Here is a 22,859-nt window from a genome sequence, read left to right on the forward strand (position 1 = left end):
CGGGAGGGATCCGGCGAAATTTGTGTATTAGATCCGGAGATAAGAAATTTGCGCATGTGAAAAATCCGATTTAATCTTTGTATTACACGGATGTAATAAGTTAGCGTTGTACACGCGTTGCAGCGTGAATAAGCATCGGAATCTGATGGAAAAATAAAAATGAATTACGAGCACTTAGACGTTTAGAGTGCTGTCGTATATCAAGGGTTGATCCTCGTTCCTTTACTATGGAGTGTGCATTGGAAAATATGGCGTGTCCACGTCGAATATGATAAAGGGCTATCCAGAACAGCGCGGTATACATACTCGCAATGCGTCCATGGATATAATGCTTCATAATCATTATGCATTACGCCCTCGGCTCTCCAAAAATTACAGGCTCGCCCAAAGCACTTTCTGCCGAGAATAATTTCTGCTGGCGTGTAAAGCTCACGCTATCCGAGCCAAACGATGCATTTTAGCATCGTTAGAGAAAATATGCTTGCTGGCTCGCTAATCATTCTTTTACACCAGAATTGAATTTACTACGGGAACAAAGATTCTGATAGGTAGCATGAGTTATATCGGAACCCGTATAAATATTCAATTAACGAGCATTGTAAATTTGACCCTTGGATTAAAATTGTCCAAGGGAAGATCTCGCGCAAAATGGTCGATCGCTATGATTTATGGAGTAAAAAATGTCAGACGAAATTCTGCACTGAGGTGCGAGATGCAGGAATCTGATAAAGGTTCGGAGAGAGGGAGAGGGAGAGAGTATAAGAAAAAAAAAATAATGGACGATTTAGAGAGGTAATTTGGAGCATTGCCACCAATCGAGGCTGCGCTCCACAGTCAACGTATATAGTTGTGAGGTCGTTTATATTAGTGAGAATCCGACTTACGATTGTGTTTCTGGCTTGTTGTTGCAGCTAAATCCTCCGGGGGAAACGGTTAACGAAGCCAGTACGTATATACTATATCCTTGGCCATTTTCATTGCAGCGAAATTGACCTCTTGATGGAACGCGCTTCCATGCAATAAGCCATTAATGTAAAGATTAGAAACCACGCTGGGGACAGAGAAGAGTCGCGCATTTCAGCTTTTAGCTCTTTCATGAGCTATAAAGTAAGTGCGATCGCTTTAAATGCTCCGATAGGATCGTTGGAGTTGCAGTTAAACGACGCTGGCTGCGGACGTGATAGCTGCAAATTTTCAACGACTGCGCATTGCCAGTGTCGCATGCAAATATATTGCACGCGGGGGAAAAAAAAAGATGGTAGAGAGCATAGCAACCGGTGGAGAAATTGCCGGCTTGAAAAATTTCAAATAACGCTAGCCAAACGTAGAGTCTAGCCAAATTGTATCGCACGGCCTGCGTTTCGGATGAAAGAACATTTTTTTTCTTTATTCTCCTCATTCATCTCGATGGACAATATTTATCGCGACAAATTGGAAAGCTCAGTCGGGAGGACAAAGTATAAGCGTTTAGAGTGAGGGAGGGGGGGAGTTCCAGGTCCTAGTTCTAGGGAAACTGGCTTGGGGGGAGGTTTGCGGTGCAAGACTATAGAGAGAAGCGAGGACGACGACGAGACTCCGTTGCAAGGCAAGTAGGTACCTACTGTCTTGAGATTAATCACGCTTCAAGCTCCTTCTGCCTCGAGCATTAAACACGACATTCGAAGGATCCAACCTTCTCCCCCTTCCCCCTCGCTCTTCTTCCCTCTCTCTAAATACATATATATATATCTCCCTCTCCCATGTCAAGAGACCCTGTGTTCCACTCTCGCACATCTAAAACTCATACCGCAAGCTACATTTGCCGTAGAAGCAAAAGCTCGATCCAAAAACAATTTGAAGCAACTTTTCAATCATAATACGTGATTTTACCAATGAACCGCATCTATTAGATTTAATAGACGTTTTCTCGCGTGTTTGAAACAAACATGAGTTCCGCAACACCTTCGGCCACTATAGCGTGCTTATCCAGTCTTCATTCGTGACGAGCAAAAGAGAACTATATAGTGGCCCCGATTTAAAGCTGATTTCGCAATCAAGGCTCCAGTCATAAACACAGATTACACCAGGGTGTGCATAACTTTTTCGTGCCACACACAAACACACTCTCGACTCTTTGCGACCTACGCTTTTCCAACTTTTACAGCATCAGCTTTGTTGACCCCGACATTAAAAACTCTAATCAGTTTCAGCATGGTTGCTAAGTACTCGTGTTTTACTGCCAGAGATAAATCATCCTTTGCAAAGTTCTTTAATTCCTTTCAAATAATTCTCGGGACAATTTTTACACATCTGCCGCGGCAGAAAATTTTTATCTTCGTTTGACAATGTGCATTAATTTTAATATAGTCAACGTCCAGAAGACTGGAATTAGAATGCAATTTGCGTGGCCAGGGATGTACTTTGGCCCTTGGCTACGTCATTACACAATTGCATTCGCGTGTTTTTGAATGTTAATGACGCGAAGCTGAACGTAGCTCGTCGGCAAAAAGAGGAACACTGCTGCGCGAAACATACTTACATTCATGAAGTGGCTTTTTCAATTGCACCTTGATACGATTTTTTCTGTTATCAAAGACTGCGGTCATCGGTGCAACACTTTATGACTCGAGGTTTACTTATCTCAGTTATTTATTTATGTAAGCTTGTGCGTGTATGATGGCTATATGGTAACCTATACGCGAGTTACGTGAAAATATTTATGGTGGTAAGCGAGAAGGAGGGGGGAGAGAAACACACATACACCCACACACTCGCCAAGCGTTGGACAAAACAATCGACGAGAGAGAAAGGATAAGTATATATAAGAGTAAAAAATTCATATTTGGAAGGAAATATTTATGAGCAGTGTGGGATATTAAGTCGTGCAGTGAGCTTTATTGAATCTTCAAGGTATACGCAGCTTTGAGGCCGGACACACTTGCGAAGCTCAGGGAGCTTTATCGTCCTAGAGTAATGGAGGGGCGGTTGTTTGCGAGGCAGAGCCTCGTATAAATTGCCTGTGCGAAGGAAGAAGGAACGGGCCGGAAAAAAGAGGATCGTGGGGGTAACTTCTCTATCCTCCAAGGATATCCAAGGCTATTCAGTGTGGAGGAGGAAGGAGACCTACAATTCCGTGGGAAGAATACCTCTGGGTATTTAAGGGATAAAGTGCTACGCCGAACTAAACGTCTCCGCGCTGCCTATGTCCTTCCTACGTCCCGTGGGACTTTCAGGGGAGCGACGCGTATCCATATGAAACAGAAGAGACCGTGCTACCTTTGACTGAATTGAAATACACCTCGGGATCAGATATAACGAGCAATGAAAATGCCTAGCTGCATAACAAACACTTTTCAAAACTTGTCGTATTTTCATCCATCTCTCTCTCTCTCTCTCTCTCTCTCTCTCTCTCTCTCTCTCTCTCTCTCTCTCTCATTGTTTTTCCATCCATATCTATGCAGCTATCTATCTCTGTCGCTTATCTAAACCCCCGCCCCCTCCACCAAATTCCGAATATCCGCAATCAATTAGTATGAAAGATATCAAAACATCACTCAGCCATGAATGATTAGTTGGCAATATACTACATTAGTAATAACGATCGATAAATTATATTGACAGCCATTCCGCTATGAATTATTATTTAATAGATCAATCATTTCATATATTCATTATTTTACCATGAATTAATATAACGAACAGGATTTAATTAAAGCACCACATTAAATTGATAAATATCGAATGAGGAGAGGTTAGAGACTCGATGGCTCTCATATTCGAGGCCTAAAACTAATGGATAAAAGAGGAGATTTGTCAAAGTTCTCCATATAATGGCGAAGCTTCCTTCCACGAATGGTTTTCAATTTTTGTCAAAGTTTCCACCATTGTCCGCTGCACAGTAGCAAGTATTTTACAATTCCAAACAAAACTTTGGAGGAAGTACCTATAGCTACGTAGTGGCAGCTCAAGTCGAGAATCTGTTCCCTTTCCTAAGCCCAGCCTCTTTATTCCCTTGGATACAAAGCTAGCAGGGGAAGACACTAGAGATTTTCCTATTTTCCTCGTAAAACTTATGGATCAACGAGGATCAAGTATATCGCGCACAAATGACTACGCGTGTGGTAGAATTAGATGATGCAGCTTTTTCCCTATCGTCGAGCACTCTTTCTAATGAATGTCATTTGTTGAAGAGGTCTAAACTGTCAAGTTGCCATATCGCACGTGAGACAAGGCCCGTCCAGCTTGCTTGCCTGGACACCTCGAGCCTCTCGTCCCCAAGACCCACAGCCATGCGAAACGAGCTCGGCCTCATTATGCAACAACTTGCTCGAGTCTCCAGTCTCAAGAACTTCCCATTGTCTTACATCCCGTGCTCAAATACCGTGATGCTTTCTAGGACCCTTCGAAATGCATAAAATTTTACGCTTTATCATGCTGCACGTAGCTGTATCCTGCTAAACCAAAAGAGCTTTTCTCATGGACGAATGCCATATTGAAAGTCAGTACTTGACACATATCGAGCGTTTCGCGCATTGAAAAATGACGTGTCGTCCACGGTTTATACGCCAAAGTCTTCTATCTCGACATTTATTGTTAACTTCAGGTCGATATTCGAAAATCCTCATCATCCCTGCGTCCTCTGCTCTCGGACTATTTTTAAACGACCGAAACTGCAATTTCGCATTTCCTGAAATTTTATAGATCGAAAGTGGACATATCTGCGCTACGTGACTCTCCGCGTCTCTGGGTATATAGGTGACATAACGAGAGACGTAGATTTAAATAGCGATTAAAACTTTTCACAGCAATTTCTTTCCCCACCAACGGTTCACTGCGTTCGCATTGGACCTCGCAAGAATTTCCATCTCTACGATCCTTGGCCCTGACTCGCTGGCCGTTTCATCGCCACCCCTCGTTTCCTCTCTAGATCTATACTATTCCCAGTGGACTTTCCGGGATCATCCTTGATTTCATTTCACTTGTTGCTACCGCCATTATTCATGTTCAGGTGGAAGCAAGAAAATTTCTCTCGGGCTTTCTAAAAAAGAATCCACCTCTCCTACCAGGTAGATTATCCTTGCACAAAGCACATATCAATTATTGCCTTTGCATCATTAATTACACCAGAAGATACATATTTATTTTATTCAACAAGGTTCCTACGTCGGTTACACTGATTTGGTTAAGGGATGATGGAATATGGAGCGATCATCAGTGATTCGTAAGAACGTTGCATGCCTGCAGAGACCGAGACACTTTGTCTCGCCGGGAAACTGGCAGGAAAACGAGCCCGGGATAGATGTACATTATCCGAGCGGTTTATCGATCCACGCTACGAGCCACAAGGTGGCGGCGGTAGCGGCGGCCATCGCGCTATATATCGAACTACAGATCGGAATACGGGATACACGGCACACACGGGGCATGTAAGAGTGAGAGAGAGAGAGAGAGAGAGAGAGAGAGAGCGCGAAACCGAACGACAGCGAGAAGCTTTTGTAACGCATGAAGGCAGGCTAGCAAGTCTCTCTCTAACTGGTGTCTCTCTGCGGCGGCGACAGACAGAGGTATCACTAGGTGACAAGTGCACCTTATTTTCCGTAACGGTGTTGCACCAGCCGTTGTCCTATAGAGAAGGGAAAGTGGTGGGGGAAATAAGAACACAATGAAGAAGAAGGAGAAGAAACGTGAGAGGTAAGGAGCGAAATTGCAAGCTTTGTTCGTGTCAAGAACCAGACGGCTCGTTCTTGCCGAGCGAGTATCCGTGAGACGACCCAACACCTCCGCCTCTCGACCCTCGCCCCTCATCCACACCTTCTTGTCTCGACTAACTCCCCCCTCCACCTCCTTTGGCTCCTCATTTTCACCAAACCTCCCCAAACCGAGCTTCCACCTTGCACGTAGTCTCGATACCGTTCGAGTTACGCTTTATCGCTACTCCCTGTGCAATAAAACACCAGCAGAATTCATTTCTCCTTCCTTCCTTCCTTCCTACTCCTCCCCCCCCCCCTCCTCTACCCTCCTTTCTGATCTCACCTAAACTCGCACTCCCGAGACCCAGACCTCGTTTCAATATTATGCTCACATTGTACTGCAAAAAATTCCCCACTAAGTAGCATGATTCAAAGATTCCAGTTATTTCGAGACTCGAGATTTTTATACTATACGGTTATAAAAAAGTAAGCGCCTTGTGTTATAAAGTATGCATGTGTGTCCCTTCTCGTTGTGTATGTGCCTACTGATATATATATATATATATATATATATATATATATATATAGGGGAATACGTCCTAAAACGGGTACCTCGCCTAAAAGACGTTATTATTGGTCTTACACTGTTATTTAAATAATTAGTGCAAATATTTTCATCTGGCTATACCAGTGTAGTGTGTATGAGTCTAAGTTAATTACATTTCGTTCAGGAAAACGGATTATATCAAAATTTCAGCAATCAATCTACTTTTGTCTATGCCAATAAAAATATGGAAGGTAAGTTTAACTTGATCTTTCGAAAACCGTATTTCTTTTATTACTAATTCGAACCAGTATTATTTAACTTTAAAATGATACGTAAATGAATTATTCTGAAGAATTGTCGCCAAAGTTTCAATTATTTAACTAAAAAGTATATTTTTGGATATAAAGCAGGTCAGGCAAGTTATAATAATTGTGATTGGATCATTTACAGATGATCAATAAATATGCAAGGAAAGCTAATGAAGTATTTTGGAGCCAAGAAATAATGCAAAAGGTAATAAATGAAAACCCGAAAACAGAGTCCGTAGAATAATATTTTTGTATTACTTGTGGTGACGTGTACGTTGATCCTCCGAAAAAAGACTGGACACAAGGTAGGGAATGTAAAAATTGGGCTAACAGAGATTGTACTAGTTACACCGGTAGACGACCTTATTTTTGTGGTTTCTGTCAGAAACGAGGTTTAACTTACAACCTTGTTCATTAATGTAATTAACTTTAATGCTAATTATCGGTTAATTTAAAAAATATAATGAAAAAATTATAATATTCAACGAAATTATCAAATGTTTTATTTTTCTTCATCTGTGGTTGGTAACATTTGTATAGTCCAAATGAATTTTATGGTTTATAATAGAGTTGATTCACTTTGTCCAAAATGCTGACCTGATTTAGGCGTATCTATAGGACAAAGCGGAACAAAAAAGCTCCTTTTATATTTTATATGAAAAGAAATTATGATGTCAAACGATACTGAATGTTTTATCGCGTTATAGTTGAATAATTACCCTAACTCATTATGCCCTAAATATTATCATTATTAATTGAAATCACAGTTTTCTTGATCTGTAAACCTTAAGTGATCCACTTTGTACCGCCTCCCCGCACTGTACAATTTCAGAAGCAAGTTACATTTTATTTAATATTTCAGATATTAAAGAATTTTAATATGGCAATAGAATTCGATACGTGAGAGAAACATATTTGGTTATTTTTCTCGACATGGATATATCATGACGAAAACGAATGTTAAAACTGATATATTTAAATGTGAAACGACGCATTATAATAATGTAATTAATTTATTTACTTTTCAAAATGATCAAAATTCTACAGCTTTCATAAAAGTACAGCATTGACCATGCAGAGGATATTGCAGTTAAATTTGATGAAAAGCAGGAATTTTTACTGTATTTTACAATGATGTCGTATAGGGACCATATATATACACCAGCAAAATGACAATGAAGTGAGAATGTGTAATTGTGTGTATATATATATATATATATATATATATATATATATGCGAAAAGCGGGGTCTGAAAATTACAAAAATTAATGATATATAACGTTGATAGTATGCATATGTGCTATACTTCACATTCTCACTTTACTGTTATTATATGGATGTGCACGTCGGTTGCTATATCTTTTCACTTTAGTAAATTTTAAAGCACACACAATAAAAATTCAAGAGCACAAGGATGCTATAAAAATATGTGAATATACCTACTGTACATAGCACTGATTATAGAAAAAAAAGCATAGAAAATTTTACTGTAGTCCCTAAGTAAAAGCTACTGTAATCTTCATTTAATTTCTAAAATTGCTGAATGTAGCTTTCGCATATAGACCTACTTGCATTTTTACTGCGTTTCACAGTAAAAGCTTAAAAATACTAAGTTTTCGCCACAGATTGACTCTATCCAATATTCAAACACTTATTACTCCGTAAAAGTTACAGGGTGAAATTTTAAGTAGCACTGAAATTAAGTCGTTTTTCCTTAGAATGTATAAAGATATGACACTAGAACTGTGGACATACACAGTAAAATTTACTTTAATATTTTCTCCGTGTCGTTATCATTTTACGCGTTCCTATCTCTTCTTTTCCTTTTGTCTTCTATTAGACATCATAATCATTACAGGGACCGGAATAGCTGCACTATTAATCTTTTTGCACATAATTAAGCAGCCAGCTTAATTAATGCAATTACAGGAACGATGCTATTAAGGGCGTACATTTTATTAATTCAAGCTGACTCGACTCTTCGATATCTTTCTCATGCTGCAGCGCATTATTGAGGATTTTTAATGGCTTAGCTACGGACATGAATATGTAGACGACACATGACTATGGATTTGTCACGTATCTCTGCACATTTGACGTTGCATTCGGTATAATTTAAACTCTCTTATCACACTTGTAAATTGATGATAATGCGCACACGGTATAAAAGGATACGTGTCCAATGTGTCATGGTCACTGCAAATGATTCTACCGAGAATTCGAGTAGTATAATCGAGAAACACTTTGGAGGATTGGTTGGAAGATAGCTAGGTTTGATTGATTGGAAATCTGATAGCTATCATAGTAATGGATATAAGAGATAAGGACACGAAGAAAAGTGTATTACTATCCTTTCCTTCGCAGGATACGTATATAGTGTATACGTTGAGTTGAATTCAGAGAGTTGTACAATAACATAGCAGCAGCCGCACATACTTGAAGTATTATCGCCACTTGAGTTGCCGCAATAAAAGCGGACGACAAGTCGCAGATAGCACGAAATCTTGCTTCACTAACGCACCATTCAAGATTGTCAATATATGAGAGAAGTGGAGGGCTTCAGGGAAAAATGACTGGTCGTTCGCAGTACAATGGGAAACCCCTCGAAATCAGGAAGGCTGCAACGTCCAGCTGTGATTTTTCTACCTTTCAACGGATGTAATACTAAAAGTCTCTCTCCCTCTCCCTCTCCCTCTCCCACCCGACCTCACATTCACCACCCTCTGTTTTCTCCTTTTGTTTCATTTCTTTATTGTTTCGTTACCAGGAAAAGATAGAAAAGCGCGTGACTATCGCGGAAGCATTTTTATGAACAACGTCATAGTTCATTGCGGTATGGAAAATTGTGTCGCAGATTCTAGGAATGAAGCAATTTGTTCCACTCGTCGGCAAGCAGGTCCTTTCTGCACGCGACACTCGTTGACAGAAAACGAGGCTTTCACGCTTGGCGCTCGCTATTTTCTCAACTGGTCCCGCTAACTCCGAAGCTACTACCCTGTACCTGCAGCTCCCACTGGGACCTCCCAAGAAATTTGATTCGATCGACGAAGAGAGTCAGCTAAACTTTCTTTTTCCCCCCTCCCCAAAAGTTTAGCACAAGCTGGAAGTTCTATTTCTCTTTGCAGGAAATTTGATTTCGCTTCTCAGATTTGATGATATTTCTTAATAAAAAACTTTGTAAAACGATTAAGCTTGTAGTAGGAAGGAAAAAAAAACACGGGAAAGGGGAGAGAACTTTGCTTTCTATTTTTATTTGTTGTTTTCTCAAGAGGAACCACGATGAAATACAGCGAGTATCGGAGCAGGAGCTTTCTCAAGTACGAGCGAGCAATCTGGAAATCAAGGCGCGTATCTAATCGTGAAAAGGGTTGAGATGCTCGACCCTCCGTGTCAAGCATCGCATCGTAACTTAACGGGAAAATCATGGTTCATTGCTCAGAAAGGTATATCCCTTATATTCATGATGTGCCGATGCAAATCTTATCCCATCAGCCACAGGAGAGAGAGAGAGAGAGAGAGAGAGAGACAGTAAAAGCAGGGGTGAAAGTTGGTTTTGTTCTAAGAAAGAAGCAATTTGGCTGCCGTGTCGAATAGACCTTTTTGCCATTGCTCCCCGAACACGCGATAAACCTGGTAAAAAATATAGGAGACCACACACATATACACACGAAGTATACATAATACAGTTGCTCCTCCTTCGAGCATAGAGGCTCAGAAATATTAATTATGCGATAGCGTCCATGACTATCGCTGGCTATCCACTGGCAACTATCATTCATCACTCGCCGGTGTACCATGTGTGTACCTATATATATATATCTATACATATATATATATATATATATATATATAGGATTGAAAGAAAAATCACAGCGAAACAAAAGAATTAGCGCAAGGCAAAGGTAACAAACGTTGGAGAAATTCGTAACGCCATTCTTGCAGCGAGCTTATCACGCTCGAATGAAAGAGCCGAAGATTGCGAAATTAAAAGAACGAGCAGCACAGGCAGTCAACTCGAAAGAATTCAAAATCGTTTTATTCGAAGGAAAACAATTTTAGTGAAAAGCCTTTTAAGTCTGATGCTTTGCAGGAGAATTTTCCGAATTCTCGCATAGCTCTTAAATTTAGAATTTAATAGCGATTCGGGAAACGAATCGAGATTGCGTCAGCCTGAAACTGAATTAAACCGATCTGCGGGCCAAGCTTCTGCAACAATAGCCACTTTCTTATCCAGCGCCGCTGCCTTTTCTCAAAGCTCTGCCAGAACGTAAGAGTAATGACACTCTATTTTCCATTCTATCCCCCATCCCAGCACGACTCGAGTCTCCTCATCCAGCTTCCCCCGTCCAGCTACAATGGCAGATTACACTCATCTTGTAATATTCTGTCTAGCTGCGAAAGAAAGAAGCAGCAAAGAATAATACTTGCCTGATTCATCCAAAAATTTCCATTGAAATTTCCTTGGCGAAAACGCTATACTCTCCTATGATTCCGTAATCCCGACTTAAATTCCATGACGAGTGAAATTGCTTTCATAGGGTTCCTGCGCGGTAATTTCTCTCTCTCCCCTGATACACGATAAATCAGCAAGTGTGGAAGGAACAGGTGCTTCTTTGCTAAACGTTGAAATTTTCGAAATCACGCCTCGAGCTTTAATCCGAGAGGGGAAGATTGCAAAAGTTTTTAAGCACAGGCTTATATCCAGTGTCAAAGAACAGTATATCCTGGCTGCTGTATAGTACCGAGGGTTTCGAGTATAAGGGTTAACTTGTATATATATAGAGAGAGAGAGACGCGAGAGGCAACCCCCGAGAAAGGGGTCAGCCTGTGAAGCAGTCGTAAAACGATCAATCATCCTTCCTAGCCATTTCACTGTTCTTTCACTTAGAGAAGCAGCTAGCTTTCTAGTCCCGACGCAACTAATCTCTCTCGAGAAACGCGTCCAGCCTAGCGTCTCCTCTGCACCGTCGCTTCTTTCTCCAAGGAAATTAAAAGTATTAAGCAATTCGACAAATCCATAAACTTCATAAAGCGGCAGGGAATGGAGTAAAAGTTGAACGAAAATAATTTCTTTTATTTCTTTCTTAGCTCGGAGGAGCTTTGGAGATACAAGGTAACGCGTTTCGCGGATAAAGAAATAAAAGAGAAATTGCGTTTTCCTCTTGGCACTCCCGACGGGTGGCAGCAACGGCGACTGAGGGACGCTCGTAAAACTCAACCGCGAGCACTGACTGGTATCTCGTAACTTTCATCGATTCTATCCAGAAACGAGGACGTATTAAAGTATTAGTCGACCAAAAGATGCTTTATTGCCTTTTTCTTCTTCGTCCTCCCCCCCCCCCCTCCCCTCCTCTTCTCATTCTTCTTTCACCTGTTCCCCCTATATATCCAACTTATTCCTATACTTTCCTCTATATATATATATATATTTCTTTGGCCAGTTTTCTCGAAGCTGGCGCGCGGTTACGCCTGCATGGTCGATATATCCGTTGCTCCTTCCCTCCTGCCCCCCCCCCCCCCCCCCGTATAAATCCGTAGAAAGGAGCTGACGCGTGATCGATCAAGCCTCGTGCGCGATCGAATGGCCGTAACACGCTGGTGACGCCCGAGTGTCTCCTTGCCAGATAACAAAACAGTTCACGATCGCTCGACGACACGCGGATAAACAACAGCCCAGCCGCCAGCTTTCCGCTATTCCAAGAAAAATTAAGCCGTCGACGTTCGATCGTCCTGCGCGATCCGTACGGTAATAATTTATAACGACCTACGCTATAAATGTGAAATGAAACACCTGCTAACGAGTGATGTATACCATAAATAAGTCAGACCACTATTTTTATGGGTTTTAGTATCGAGTGATTAAGTCGACGAGTTAACGTTAAGATATAACGACTGGAATGAAGGCCTCCTATGCAAAAGAGGGAATTTGGTTTATTAATATGATGAATGGTAACGAGGATGAAGTTTCCAGGGACGCGTCAGTTCCGCTAAGTAATGCGGAGTAGCGTCAGAACACGGCGTCGGCGTATTCTCTGACGAATACAAATCGTTACCACCACCACCACCACCGTCTCTCTCTCCTCTTACACCCCTATCTCCCTCCTTCTCTTTTCCGGTCCGGGACAAGTCGTTTTCAAGCCTCCTAGCGCTCCACGAGCGCAGCAGTAGGATAGGATGAAACCAGACCCGAAGCCGCGAGATTTATCGCAAGCCCCACCCCTTCTGACCTTTTGACCCTCTTACTCTCTTGTTAAACATTATTTCCCGATAATAAAAAATCTACTAATTTCATTGCCTCTCCTTTCCCTCCCTCCCTATTTTACTTATCGATCCAGGCCCGTTATACCATAACTTTAATCGCTTTAAAAGCGCATCGACTACATGCATACTACTTTCTATATATATAATCGGAATTATCGCCGCTTGTAAAATAATTAAAAGTATTTGTTTTCCATGGGTTTACCAATGATTAATTATTCACGTTTACGTTATAATACTATTAATAATCATGGTTTATCGCGTTATTATATCTATAACGAATAGCCATTGGTTGAATTCCTTCAGAAGCGCAATACTCGCCGTATTTTAGCTTTGATATATATATATATATATATACGTATACAGGTGTATACGTATATGCAGGTTTCTATAGTCCCGTTGTGTAACGATAAACTGGAGAGATCGAATTTTAGCATAATGGATGCTCTCTGTCGACGAGACTCCGTAACTTAATTAAAGGAAAAGATTGGATTTGGGAGATAAGAATAAAGATTCTTGTTAACGGTTTAAAGAAAAATCTATAACTTGGGAAAAGTGGATAATTTGATATAGCTTATGGTTATGCATAGACACGATGATACTCGAGCAATAAGAAACAAGTATCTCGTTAGTGACGCTTGGGCCATACATTTCAATGAATTCAAGGGAAGAGGCTAAAGAAAGCTGGCCATCTTCAGTATTTCAGAACTTTTTTTCTTCCTCTGTTTCTCTTTCACGGGGCACTTAGCAGACCTGAATCCTGAAGCGCGCGAGCTCCAGCGACAAGATGGTGTCGCAGATGGCAAGATAGGTTTAATACATGCAAATGCCACTGAAGCAGAAGCAGAATTCGTGCCGTATCTTCCTCGTCGCGCTCATTCCCTTATACCTTTTACTCTTTCAGTCGTTACTCCGAAAGCTGCTGGAGAAATGGGGATGGCACGGCTGATGGGAGTAAGGCCACTGGCTATAAGAAGGAGCGAGAGACCTGGATAGAAGAGAGGGAGCAGCAATTTACCGATTACCCTTAATTGACGACGATGACTTAACGGGGTCGTATAACCCCTGGCTCCCACAGGAAACCTTATTCCAGTCACAATAAGCGATCCTGTGCATAGTCAGCTACGTGCCTTTTGACTACACTTGGATAAAGCCTTCCAAATATTTGCAAACCTATACATATAAATATATAGATATACATGTACACGGAGAGCGAGAGAAGCCAAAATTACCATTATTATATCCCAATAACCATCGAACCATTTCACACTATATTTCAGGGATTAAAAGAGCCATTCACCGTGAGCGAGAAAACTTGGTTTGGTAGGCTGGAGCCATTATTATAAAGCTCAGAAGAAAACTATTAAAAAGTAGAGCTATTCTTCCAAGTGATCAATCAGCCAGAGTCCTGTCGCAGTCATTAATCTTCATTATGAAACTGCGGCTTTCAATTAAGCGGATTGTTCGCGATTCTTAGTTAGCTCGCGTAGCGATTTCGATGCTCGATAAAATTCGATACGTGGCATCGTTATATCTTAAATGAGAGACGAGATGAGAAATAAATTATCCCGTACGCCAAATAGGATAAAGTTCTCCGTTCATAAATTACGCAGCGTCGATGTGGAAAGTGGATCTTTTGCGGAAGAGGGAGCTTATCGGGGGAAAGGGGGGGGGGGAGGGGGAGGGGGAAGAAGCGTCGTCGTGTTTCTCGCTCATCAGGTGAGCCTGCATCCTCGTCCCTTTATTCTGGAAATTAGCCAGATAAATTCTATTGATTATATTTGAGTCGTGCAAAAATGTGTGCGGGGGATTCCTCTCGCTCAGCCAACAATAGAAGGTTCACATTTTGCTAATAGCTGTTGGGAACTTTGCACGTGTGGCTGTGTCTGTGTGTGTGTGTGTCTGTGTGGGTGGGGATGCAGGTAATACTCCATGGCCTAGCGGTTAACTCTGTACGCTAATGTAATTGCACATGCGAGTTAATCCGCGAAAAAATACCCGAGGCAAAAAGTGGGTTGCCCTGCCTACCAAAGGAGCCAGCCGAGTGCATTCTCACTGTCTATCGTTATAGAAGCTCAATTTTCTCATGCACCTCGCGCGGTCTATCACTCTAGCTAACCACTCACCCCCCACCAACACCACTTTCATTCGCAGATGCATCGATCCAACTATTTCATGGCCTCCTTCTCTATATACCAACCCATCCCCATCCCCCGCTCCAGTCTGTCAGCTCGCTAAATATTTATAGTTATAATGTAGAGTGTAACATACCATATAATATAGAGATACTTTTTGCACAATCATCCACCGAGCTTTCACTATATATTTTCCCCTGGAATAAAATATAATTTCAAACTTCCCTCGATCGAATCAAAATCGAATATTTCAGCCAGCATTACGCAGCTTTGATTTTCCAAGCCTGCATGCAGCAATTGAAATTATCGCAATATTCATTACGGGCTTATCTACCTGCATTTATAAATGCTTGAAATAATCGCAAATGTAACATCTGCGTCGACAATTTTCAAGCAGGCTTGTCAAATTATTTCTAGCAAAAGCGCATTACTCACATTCAGAGGGCATCAATTGTATTCGACGAGGTGCAATTTATCCCTCTATTAATGGATTTACGCTGCTAAAGTCGTTTGCTTAGTGGAAGAAATGCAAGAGAGCGCAAAGCTATTAGATACTACACTGCACAATGCTTATGTACTGTTATACTATTACTGCTTCTGCTGCTGCTCCCCTGCTACTGTATATACCACTGCTACTACACTACTACCACTACTAGACAACGATAGACACGATGAAACGTAACGAGCATTCGGAAAGATGTGAAAACGAGTCCGGCTGGAAAAATGAGAAAACCGTTTTAGCTACGATCATTTATCACGAGCGGTGAAAACTAGTGCATTTTGGCGATTTGTTAGTTTAGAAATAAGCATAATGCTCTGGTGGAAGATGGAGCGAGCAGACATCGCAAATGTCGTTATTCGACAAGGCGTCGTAAGGGAAGCCAGTAGATCGCATCTAAAGGTCGCAAAATGAAAGTAGGGTGCTCCCAACGCGGAAGCTACAACCTCTCAGCTATAACTATACCAGCTGCAACTTGTATGTGTGTATGTACCAAGCTTAGCCCGTTCAGTGGTAATAAGCAAGCATCCCTAGTCGTTCCATCTCAAATTACAAGCAAAGATTCACCTCGCGACTTTCCCTCATTCTTATATGCGCCATGTATATGTATATCCTCTACATATACAATATGTAGTTTGCTATAAAATAATCCTTTTTCATGTTTGCAATTATTTCCAAGCTGAAAGGTACCATGAAAAATGTCACGTCTCTCTTCCTTCGCGAGATGTTAAAAGAGGATGAAGGACAAAGGACTCTGTGGACTCCTGCGCACACTACCAGAAATTTGGAATAAATTTTGTAAAGAGTAATAAAAGACGGCTAGCGTCATAAAGATCCTTTGTATTACCCATCGGACTTTCACGGGCAAAAGTGTACTTTATAAAATATGGATGAAGGACGAAGAGATTGGAAAGTTCGTGAAAACGTTGACATATTAAAATGTCACTGGCGAAAAAGAGCCATTCTTTCGTGCTCTATCCATCGTAGATTTAATATTAACGAGGATCTTCCTTTCTTCGATGTAGCTTCTCAGTTTTTAGAGAGACGTATTCACTGGCAGAGTTAATCAGAGCATTAAAAAACCCTCCACAATGTTGGATATATATATATATATATACGAAACAAGACGAGATAAGGCGAGGAGAGGGCACCAACCGTACAGCCCGTACGGGCCACGGAGACTAATAAAATGCTTACATCCTACCAAAGTTCCTTCCTGATTCTGCAAGCAGCCTCATTCCATGCTACCAAGCTATCTTCCGTCTCTACTGTGATTTTTACGTCCACCTTATTTTCCGCTGACTGACTCTACCGCGGTAGCCAAGTATTATTTCATTTGACTGGAAGCCAGCTTCCTGCAAGCAAAATAGAATCACATCTGATTCTTCCTCCCCACGTAAACTGAATATTTAACCCACCTTCTCCCTTCCTTCCTCCTCCTCTCCAATCTTCCTCCATCCTTCCCAACTTTTAATATTTGTTTATTTAGCTCGATCAATTTCAGCAAGAATTCACGAGCAGAGCTTAACGAGTTTGGCCAAAGTTTCTATATATATATATATATATATATATATATACACACACTATATACATCCGTCAAATTATTAGTCCAATAGCAGTCAGGGAAACAAATTGTCGCTGGTTACGATTAGACATAATGGGTTTCATTATTGTCACCGCTGGTTTCCGTTAACACCAAACGGTTTGTTATTCATTTCTACGCAAATATACGTTGCATTACTTTCCGTGTTGGTACGCTTTTCGCCGGTGAAAAGCAGTTGCAAATAATCCGCAAATGATACAAAACCACCTCGTCGTACTGCTTGTGTGAAAATTATCAAACGCAGCATCAACAGTGGCACCACTACCAGCGCGAGCGCCCTATGTGCGCGCCACCATCACCATCACCATTGCGTCGGCTCCGGTTCATGCTTATTTATAAGGCGTTGCGAGAGTGTGAGAGCGCGCAAGCGCGCGTTATTCCGCATCGACAGAAGTTAATTAAAGTGTCCGACGCCGACGACGTAGCCGAAGCCACCACCGTCGCCACTGCAATTGCCGCCTCACGCCTACATACGTGCATGCATACTGTACTATCTGCACCACTCACACGAGAAATTCTAGACGCGTATCGTTTGTTTCCGCGAAACGAAAAAACCTTTCTCAATGCAGACTGTCACCCATGGGAGATACCGTTACATAATCAAGCCATGTACGATACGCTCTTTTTTTAAAATAACTTCCATTTCTTCCATGTACAGGGTGTCCTAAAATTCCCAGACCTCGGAAACAATCGGGCGATCAATCGTTTCTCGATACAGAGCTTCGTGCAAAATTGCACACGAGTTGTTGCTCTCCTGTGTTTGTAATTTTAGATGTTAATATCCAGCGAACGACCGGATTAAACGATATTTTTGTACACGGTGCTTTGGAAAGCTCTCAAAATAAGCTACAAGATTATACGATAATACTGTATTTTTCTATTTACGAATACAAGGTTGACTCTCGCGTAACCTCATCCACAAGGACATTCAAGGTCAAATTTATGGGACTTTGTAAGTATAGATCAACTCGAACGCTGCAACTTTAACATTGAAGCATCTTTTGTCAAAAATACTTTGTTCTCAGTTTTGTTTTTTAAAGTCCGGAGAGCTTGAGAGGACAAATATAGTCTGTATAATTTAAAAAAATGCCACGATCAATTGCGAGGTTTCAAGAAATTCGAGATTAGGCAAGGACGCATCTTTAAGGATCTTTCTCATCCCCGAAGGAGAATCTGGGAAAAGAATCGAGGTATTCCGGGGGGAGAGGTCTGGGGGGGAACAATTATACCCACTGTGAAAGACGAAAAGAGTCTGAGGCAGAGAGACCTGTCGCAGAAATTCACCGCAGAATTATAGTAGAAGAAACGGGAGAAAGAATGGATATAATAGACAAAGCAGGGGCTAGAAGAAACGTTGAGCGGAAAAGAGAATGGGGATGTAGGGGAGGGGGGGGGGGGGGACTCGATTCATCAAGCACACGACCGCGCACGGCTCTACCTATATATATATATACACATGTACACTGTTGCATGTGTATATAAGTCTACGCGGTATATTCCGTATAGCAACAGATCAGCCAACGGTGAAGCATTTCATCGTAATACGTCCTCATCAACGGTAAACTCGGCAAGAATTAGATGGTGGTTAAGATAGAATAGGAGAATGAGGCGAAAATAATTTAACAGAGGTGTATATACTATATATACGCGATTTTCACAGAGTCGCATCTCTTTCTCGAGCAGGAAGCTCGCGATTCTTAAAGGAAAATTTCTTCCGGCAGGGTAGCTCGTGGATCATCCCTGAGACCGGCGATGGACGGCTAATTACTCGCAAAGAGAGAAATCAGCCAGCCAACCGTGGCGGCCAAGCTTTTCCACCCCCACCCACCCCCTCGACACCACTCTTCTTCCCATTACTATTTCCGTTTCCATCCTTGATCCTTTTTCTCTTCTTCGTTGATATTAAATCGATTCTCACTACTCTTTGCTGCTTTAAAAAAAAGATTTGTCAATCTTGTGTATCATCTAAGATCGACGCCACCTTCTCGCAATACACTGGGAGAAAGAGACTTTCGGGTAATTTTAAATCATCGGCAAAAAATCTCTCTAGCTCGGTAATTTTTTGCCTATGGGGTATCCGCGATAACACACGTATATTCGTGTAAAATTGAGCTGCTCCTGTAATCATTAAAAAAGCAAGCGAAAATATAAAACCATGACCAGGATTTATTTTATCTGCTGCGTTAAACTGCGCAATATATATATATATATATATATATGTATATACGCGTACATAGCATAGTATAGCCCGTTGCAATTATAATAGCCTCTAATAACAATTGATCGCGCACGAGCGTAGCGACAGTTTGATTATTCGTTAAATTTGTAACATCAGCACCTGCAGCCGTTATCTCATTGCTGCGACTGTACCCATCCGCTTTGTGATCAACGCGACCTCATAAATAAACTGATCAAGCTCGCTAATTAATAATGCCAATTTCACTCTTCGCGTCAACTATTTTTACGTTCCAGCGCTATGTACATATATATATATATATATATATATATATACGCATTATCATATAGAAAAGACAATTCTCGATTAGATAGATTCTTCAATTTTAATCGGGTGGAACAATGTTTTCTCAAGAAGGGTTTCATGTGTACAGCGTTATCATCTCTATTAATCGTTGAAGCTTTACGTGTGAAAACGGTGTTATCTTGACTTTACGCTACTGGAGCAGCGTTGTAAAGCATGCATAAACAAATCTAGTCGACTTATCTCTTGGCAGTTTTTGAAGAGAGAAAACTACATTAATCCCTAGGAAGAAAATATAAGATCCGTCGTAAAAGTTGCTTTTATTGTGACAAAGGCTGCATAGTTACGAGCAAATTTTTCTTTGGCCCATCGCAGAGATTCCTGATGAAAGGGCGCGTTTTAAATTAGCGGAGAGTTGCCGTTGGGTGATCGATCGTGGGTAGCGTATAGCTTTGGTGCTAGGTGGAGGATGGCGGGAGGGGGAGAAGGATTGAAAAGAGGAGAAAAAGGAGCATATCGGAGGAGTAGGAGAAGGAGGAGGAGAAAAAATGATGAGGCGGTTTTCGTGAAAGCGAACTGAACTGCTTTTGACTGGGTCTCTACTGCGCGAATGATTCTCGGTGCAGCTGGAGCGACATGGAAACGTCATAAATCAAGGAGATAAAGGATCGGCGTAAAACAGCGTAGAAACGAGGTGTATAGGGGGATGAGAGAATGGTTGTACAGTGTGCGGTGTGCAGGTTGCGTCGCGTCGTGCATCGCACTGCGGAGTGTGCACGTGCACGCAGTATATATACACACATATAAGTTGGATGATCAGCAATAGTGATCATCTGGACGATGGTAGTGGTGGTGTGGGTCAGTTAGCTGGAATATAATGTCCGCGGGAGGAATACCGCGAGGTATCGGGTACCGGTGAGCCTCGAGCGTGTCGTACGTCGACACCTAGTTTGGCAAAATGTCAGCTCTAGAGCGCTACTTTCCATTCTTGTTCCTCCTTTTGCAGGTGGATCGATAGCCATCCGGCGCGATACTGCAGCTTCAAAGGCAGAATCTCTCGACATTTCGTGGAGCGCGTCATAACTTGGTACAAGCCATTGTTCAATTTGCTTGTAGCTTTGAGAGAAAATAAGCGGTACTGGCAGGCCCGAGGCTATCTAAAATTTTGCACGATGGGATGCCTGTTGGTCCTTGCTCCCGGTCGTAACAACCAGGAAAATCCAATAAAATCCAAACACGTGGGGGGCACGGTACCTGTCTTGTCTCTCATGCATGCGCTCGAATCATAAATTTTTCACGTTTCGTTTCGTTCCACTCGTGCACAAACAATATTGTAAAGCTGCTTCGCGGTGATGAAAATGTTTGATTAAATCACGCTGCCTGCGCAGGGGAATTAAAAAATATCTCGAAAATTCAAGGGTCACTCGATCTAAGAATTCGAGCACAGAAAGCATGTGCTTGCATAATTCGCGAGGTGTGCACCATTTATCAAGCCATGCGATCTCTACTTCGGCAAGTGAGGCAAAGCTTAGCGTGCTTCGTTATACGAATACCCTTTAACGATGCCAGCCAGCTATTACGTAATTTCTTGCACGTTTTACGACCACTCCCGAACGAATTCGCTACGTACCGCGTTTGCGTACCGAAACCTTCGCTCGACACGTATGCTTCTGACTTACCTCGACTCTTGACGAGTGCATATATGTGATGTACATCTGTATATGTATCGTGCGACGTACAGTTTAATAGTCGTGCCAATTACAGGCGTAACTGACGAGAGCAACTTGCGATGGCCCACCAAAATTCCTGGAAATACCAACGACCGCAATGTTGCTAATTTTCACTTAATTAGACAATTTGCTTCGGAGCAGATGCAGGACAGGGGCTGTGTATGGAAAGATGGGACGATATGGCTCTGCATATACCTATGTATATATATAGTATACATATGTACATATACACGTATACGAAGAACGAAGCGAGCACGTATGCAAGGCCGAGCCGATGCTTGTTCAGTTACGATTTGGTCAATTTACTTCTCACCGTCTCCCTTATTGCCATTGACACTATCCACTGCTACTCCTTGTCTCCTTATAGTTTACTCCATATACATATATATATATATATGTATACATATAGAACGTATTATGAGCAAGCTTCGTAACGGCTAATGCGTTTGTTCCGGTTTACAGCCTCCAGAAAGTGGCTAGGCAGGTGCCAAATTGCGTAATTGTGGCATGAAAGCTGGTGAACCGTATAAACGCTCCGTTTCACAGCTATTCAAGATTCAACGAAATCTCTTCGTCAACCAGGGACTCCTAGACTGGATTGTGCGTGGGATTCTCGTCATTGTTCGATGCAACTATATATATATATATATATATATATAGTAAATGCGTACTTCAACGATCTTAATTATTCTTAATCGACCTTGATAACTATGCAACAGTGTTTTGTCATTGCTTTTGTTACTATTGTTGTTGTTGTTGTTGTTAATGTTGTTGCTTATGTTATCGTCGTTACTGCTATTGTTAGCGTCGTTATAGTTGAGTCGGTGTTACGGGCATGCTGTGACGACGCCTCGGTACACATTAGTTCCGGCTTATAACTGTGCGAATTGGACCGACGCTACTACCCAGTAGCAGGTGCCAAACTGCATAGTTGCCAACCGAAAGTTCACGAACCGTATAACCAGCCAAGTTTAGGAGAGCCGCTTGCACAAACACTCATGGATACACCGACGCGTGAATACTAACGAGCGAGAGGCTTATAACAAATCGTCAAGAGGTCCCTCTTTCTTCCTGCCAAAACTTTATATCCGGATCTTTAAAGACTGATCTTCTCCACTGTATATAGAAGCGATGTTCGACAAAAACGTACCGGAATAATTGAAAATAATCGACGATTAAAGTAGAGAGAGAGAGAGAGAGAGAGAGGAAGAGCGCAGCGTAGGATTAAGTAGAGGAGCTTTTAGGAATCCAGGGTGTTTTGAAACTTCAAACGGGAACTTCCGATTACTTCATTGAAGAGACGTCCGCGCATCGCTAGGCATTACTACTTCGTAACACGCTATCGCGACCGTAGACTTTCATAGATTTTCTCCCTATCACGGTAACCCCTAATTTCACCCTATAATTATTATTATACGCTCCCTATTCGACCCATGTTTGGAAACTACATTAAGCCGATTGCGCGCCGACTATACGACTACTTTCCAGTCAATTCTCATAATCGATACGAAACATCGCACAAGCCACTTTCTCCCTCACCCTCTTGCTCCTCCTCTGGCGCGCGATAGCTCATCGGCCTCAACGCGAATTCTGGCAATTTAGATTAAAGCACGAGAGGAGTGGTAAGGGA

General features: G+C 41.8%; 1 protein-coding gene across 3 annotated transcripts in view; it reads right to left on the reverse strand.

Annotated features, from left to right (window-relative positions):
- Window positions 1-22,859, reverse strand: part of LOC136778948 (protein O-mannosyl-transferase TMTC1-like) — a 120,244-nt gene that overhangs the window by 87,079 nt on the left and 10,306 nt on the right. Inside the window, exon 2 of one of the 3 annotated variants that reach the window (XM_066736166.1) lies at window positions 21,179-21,305. The exons of the other annotated variants lie outside the window; for them this stretch is intronic. Within the exon in view, the coding sequence (XP_066592263.1) occupies window positions 21,179-21,305 (127 nt within the window). The remainder of the gene's footprint in view (window positions 1-21,178; window positions 21,306-22,859) is intronic. 3 annotated transcript variants of the gene reach the window in all.

This window comes from Prorops nasuta, unplaced genomic scaffold (genome assembly GCF_024137725.1).
Source record: "Prorops nasuta isolate Cenicafe-Biocafe unplaced genomic scaffold, Cenicafe_Pnas_1.2 PNAS00015, whole genome shotgun sequence".
Classification (NCBI taxonomy): domain Eukaryota; kingdom Metazoa; phylum Arthropoda; class Insecta; order Hymenoptera; family Bethylidae; genus Prorops; species Prorops nasuta.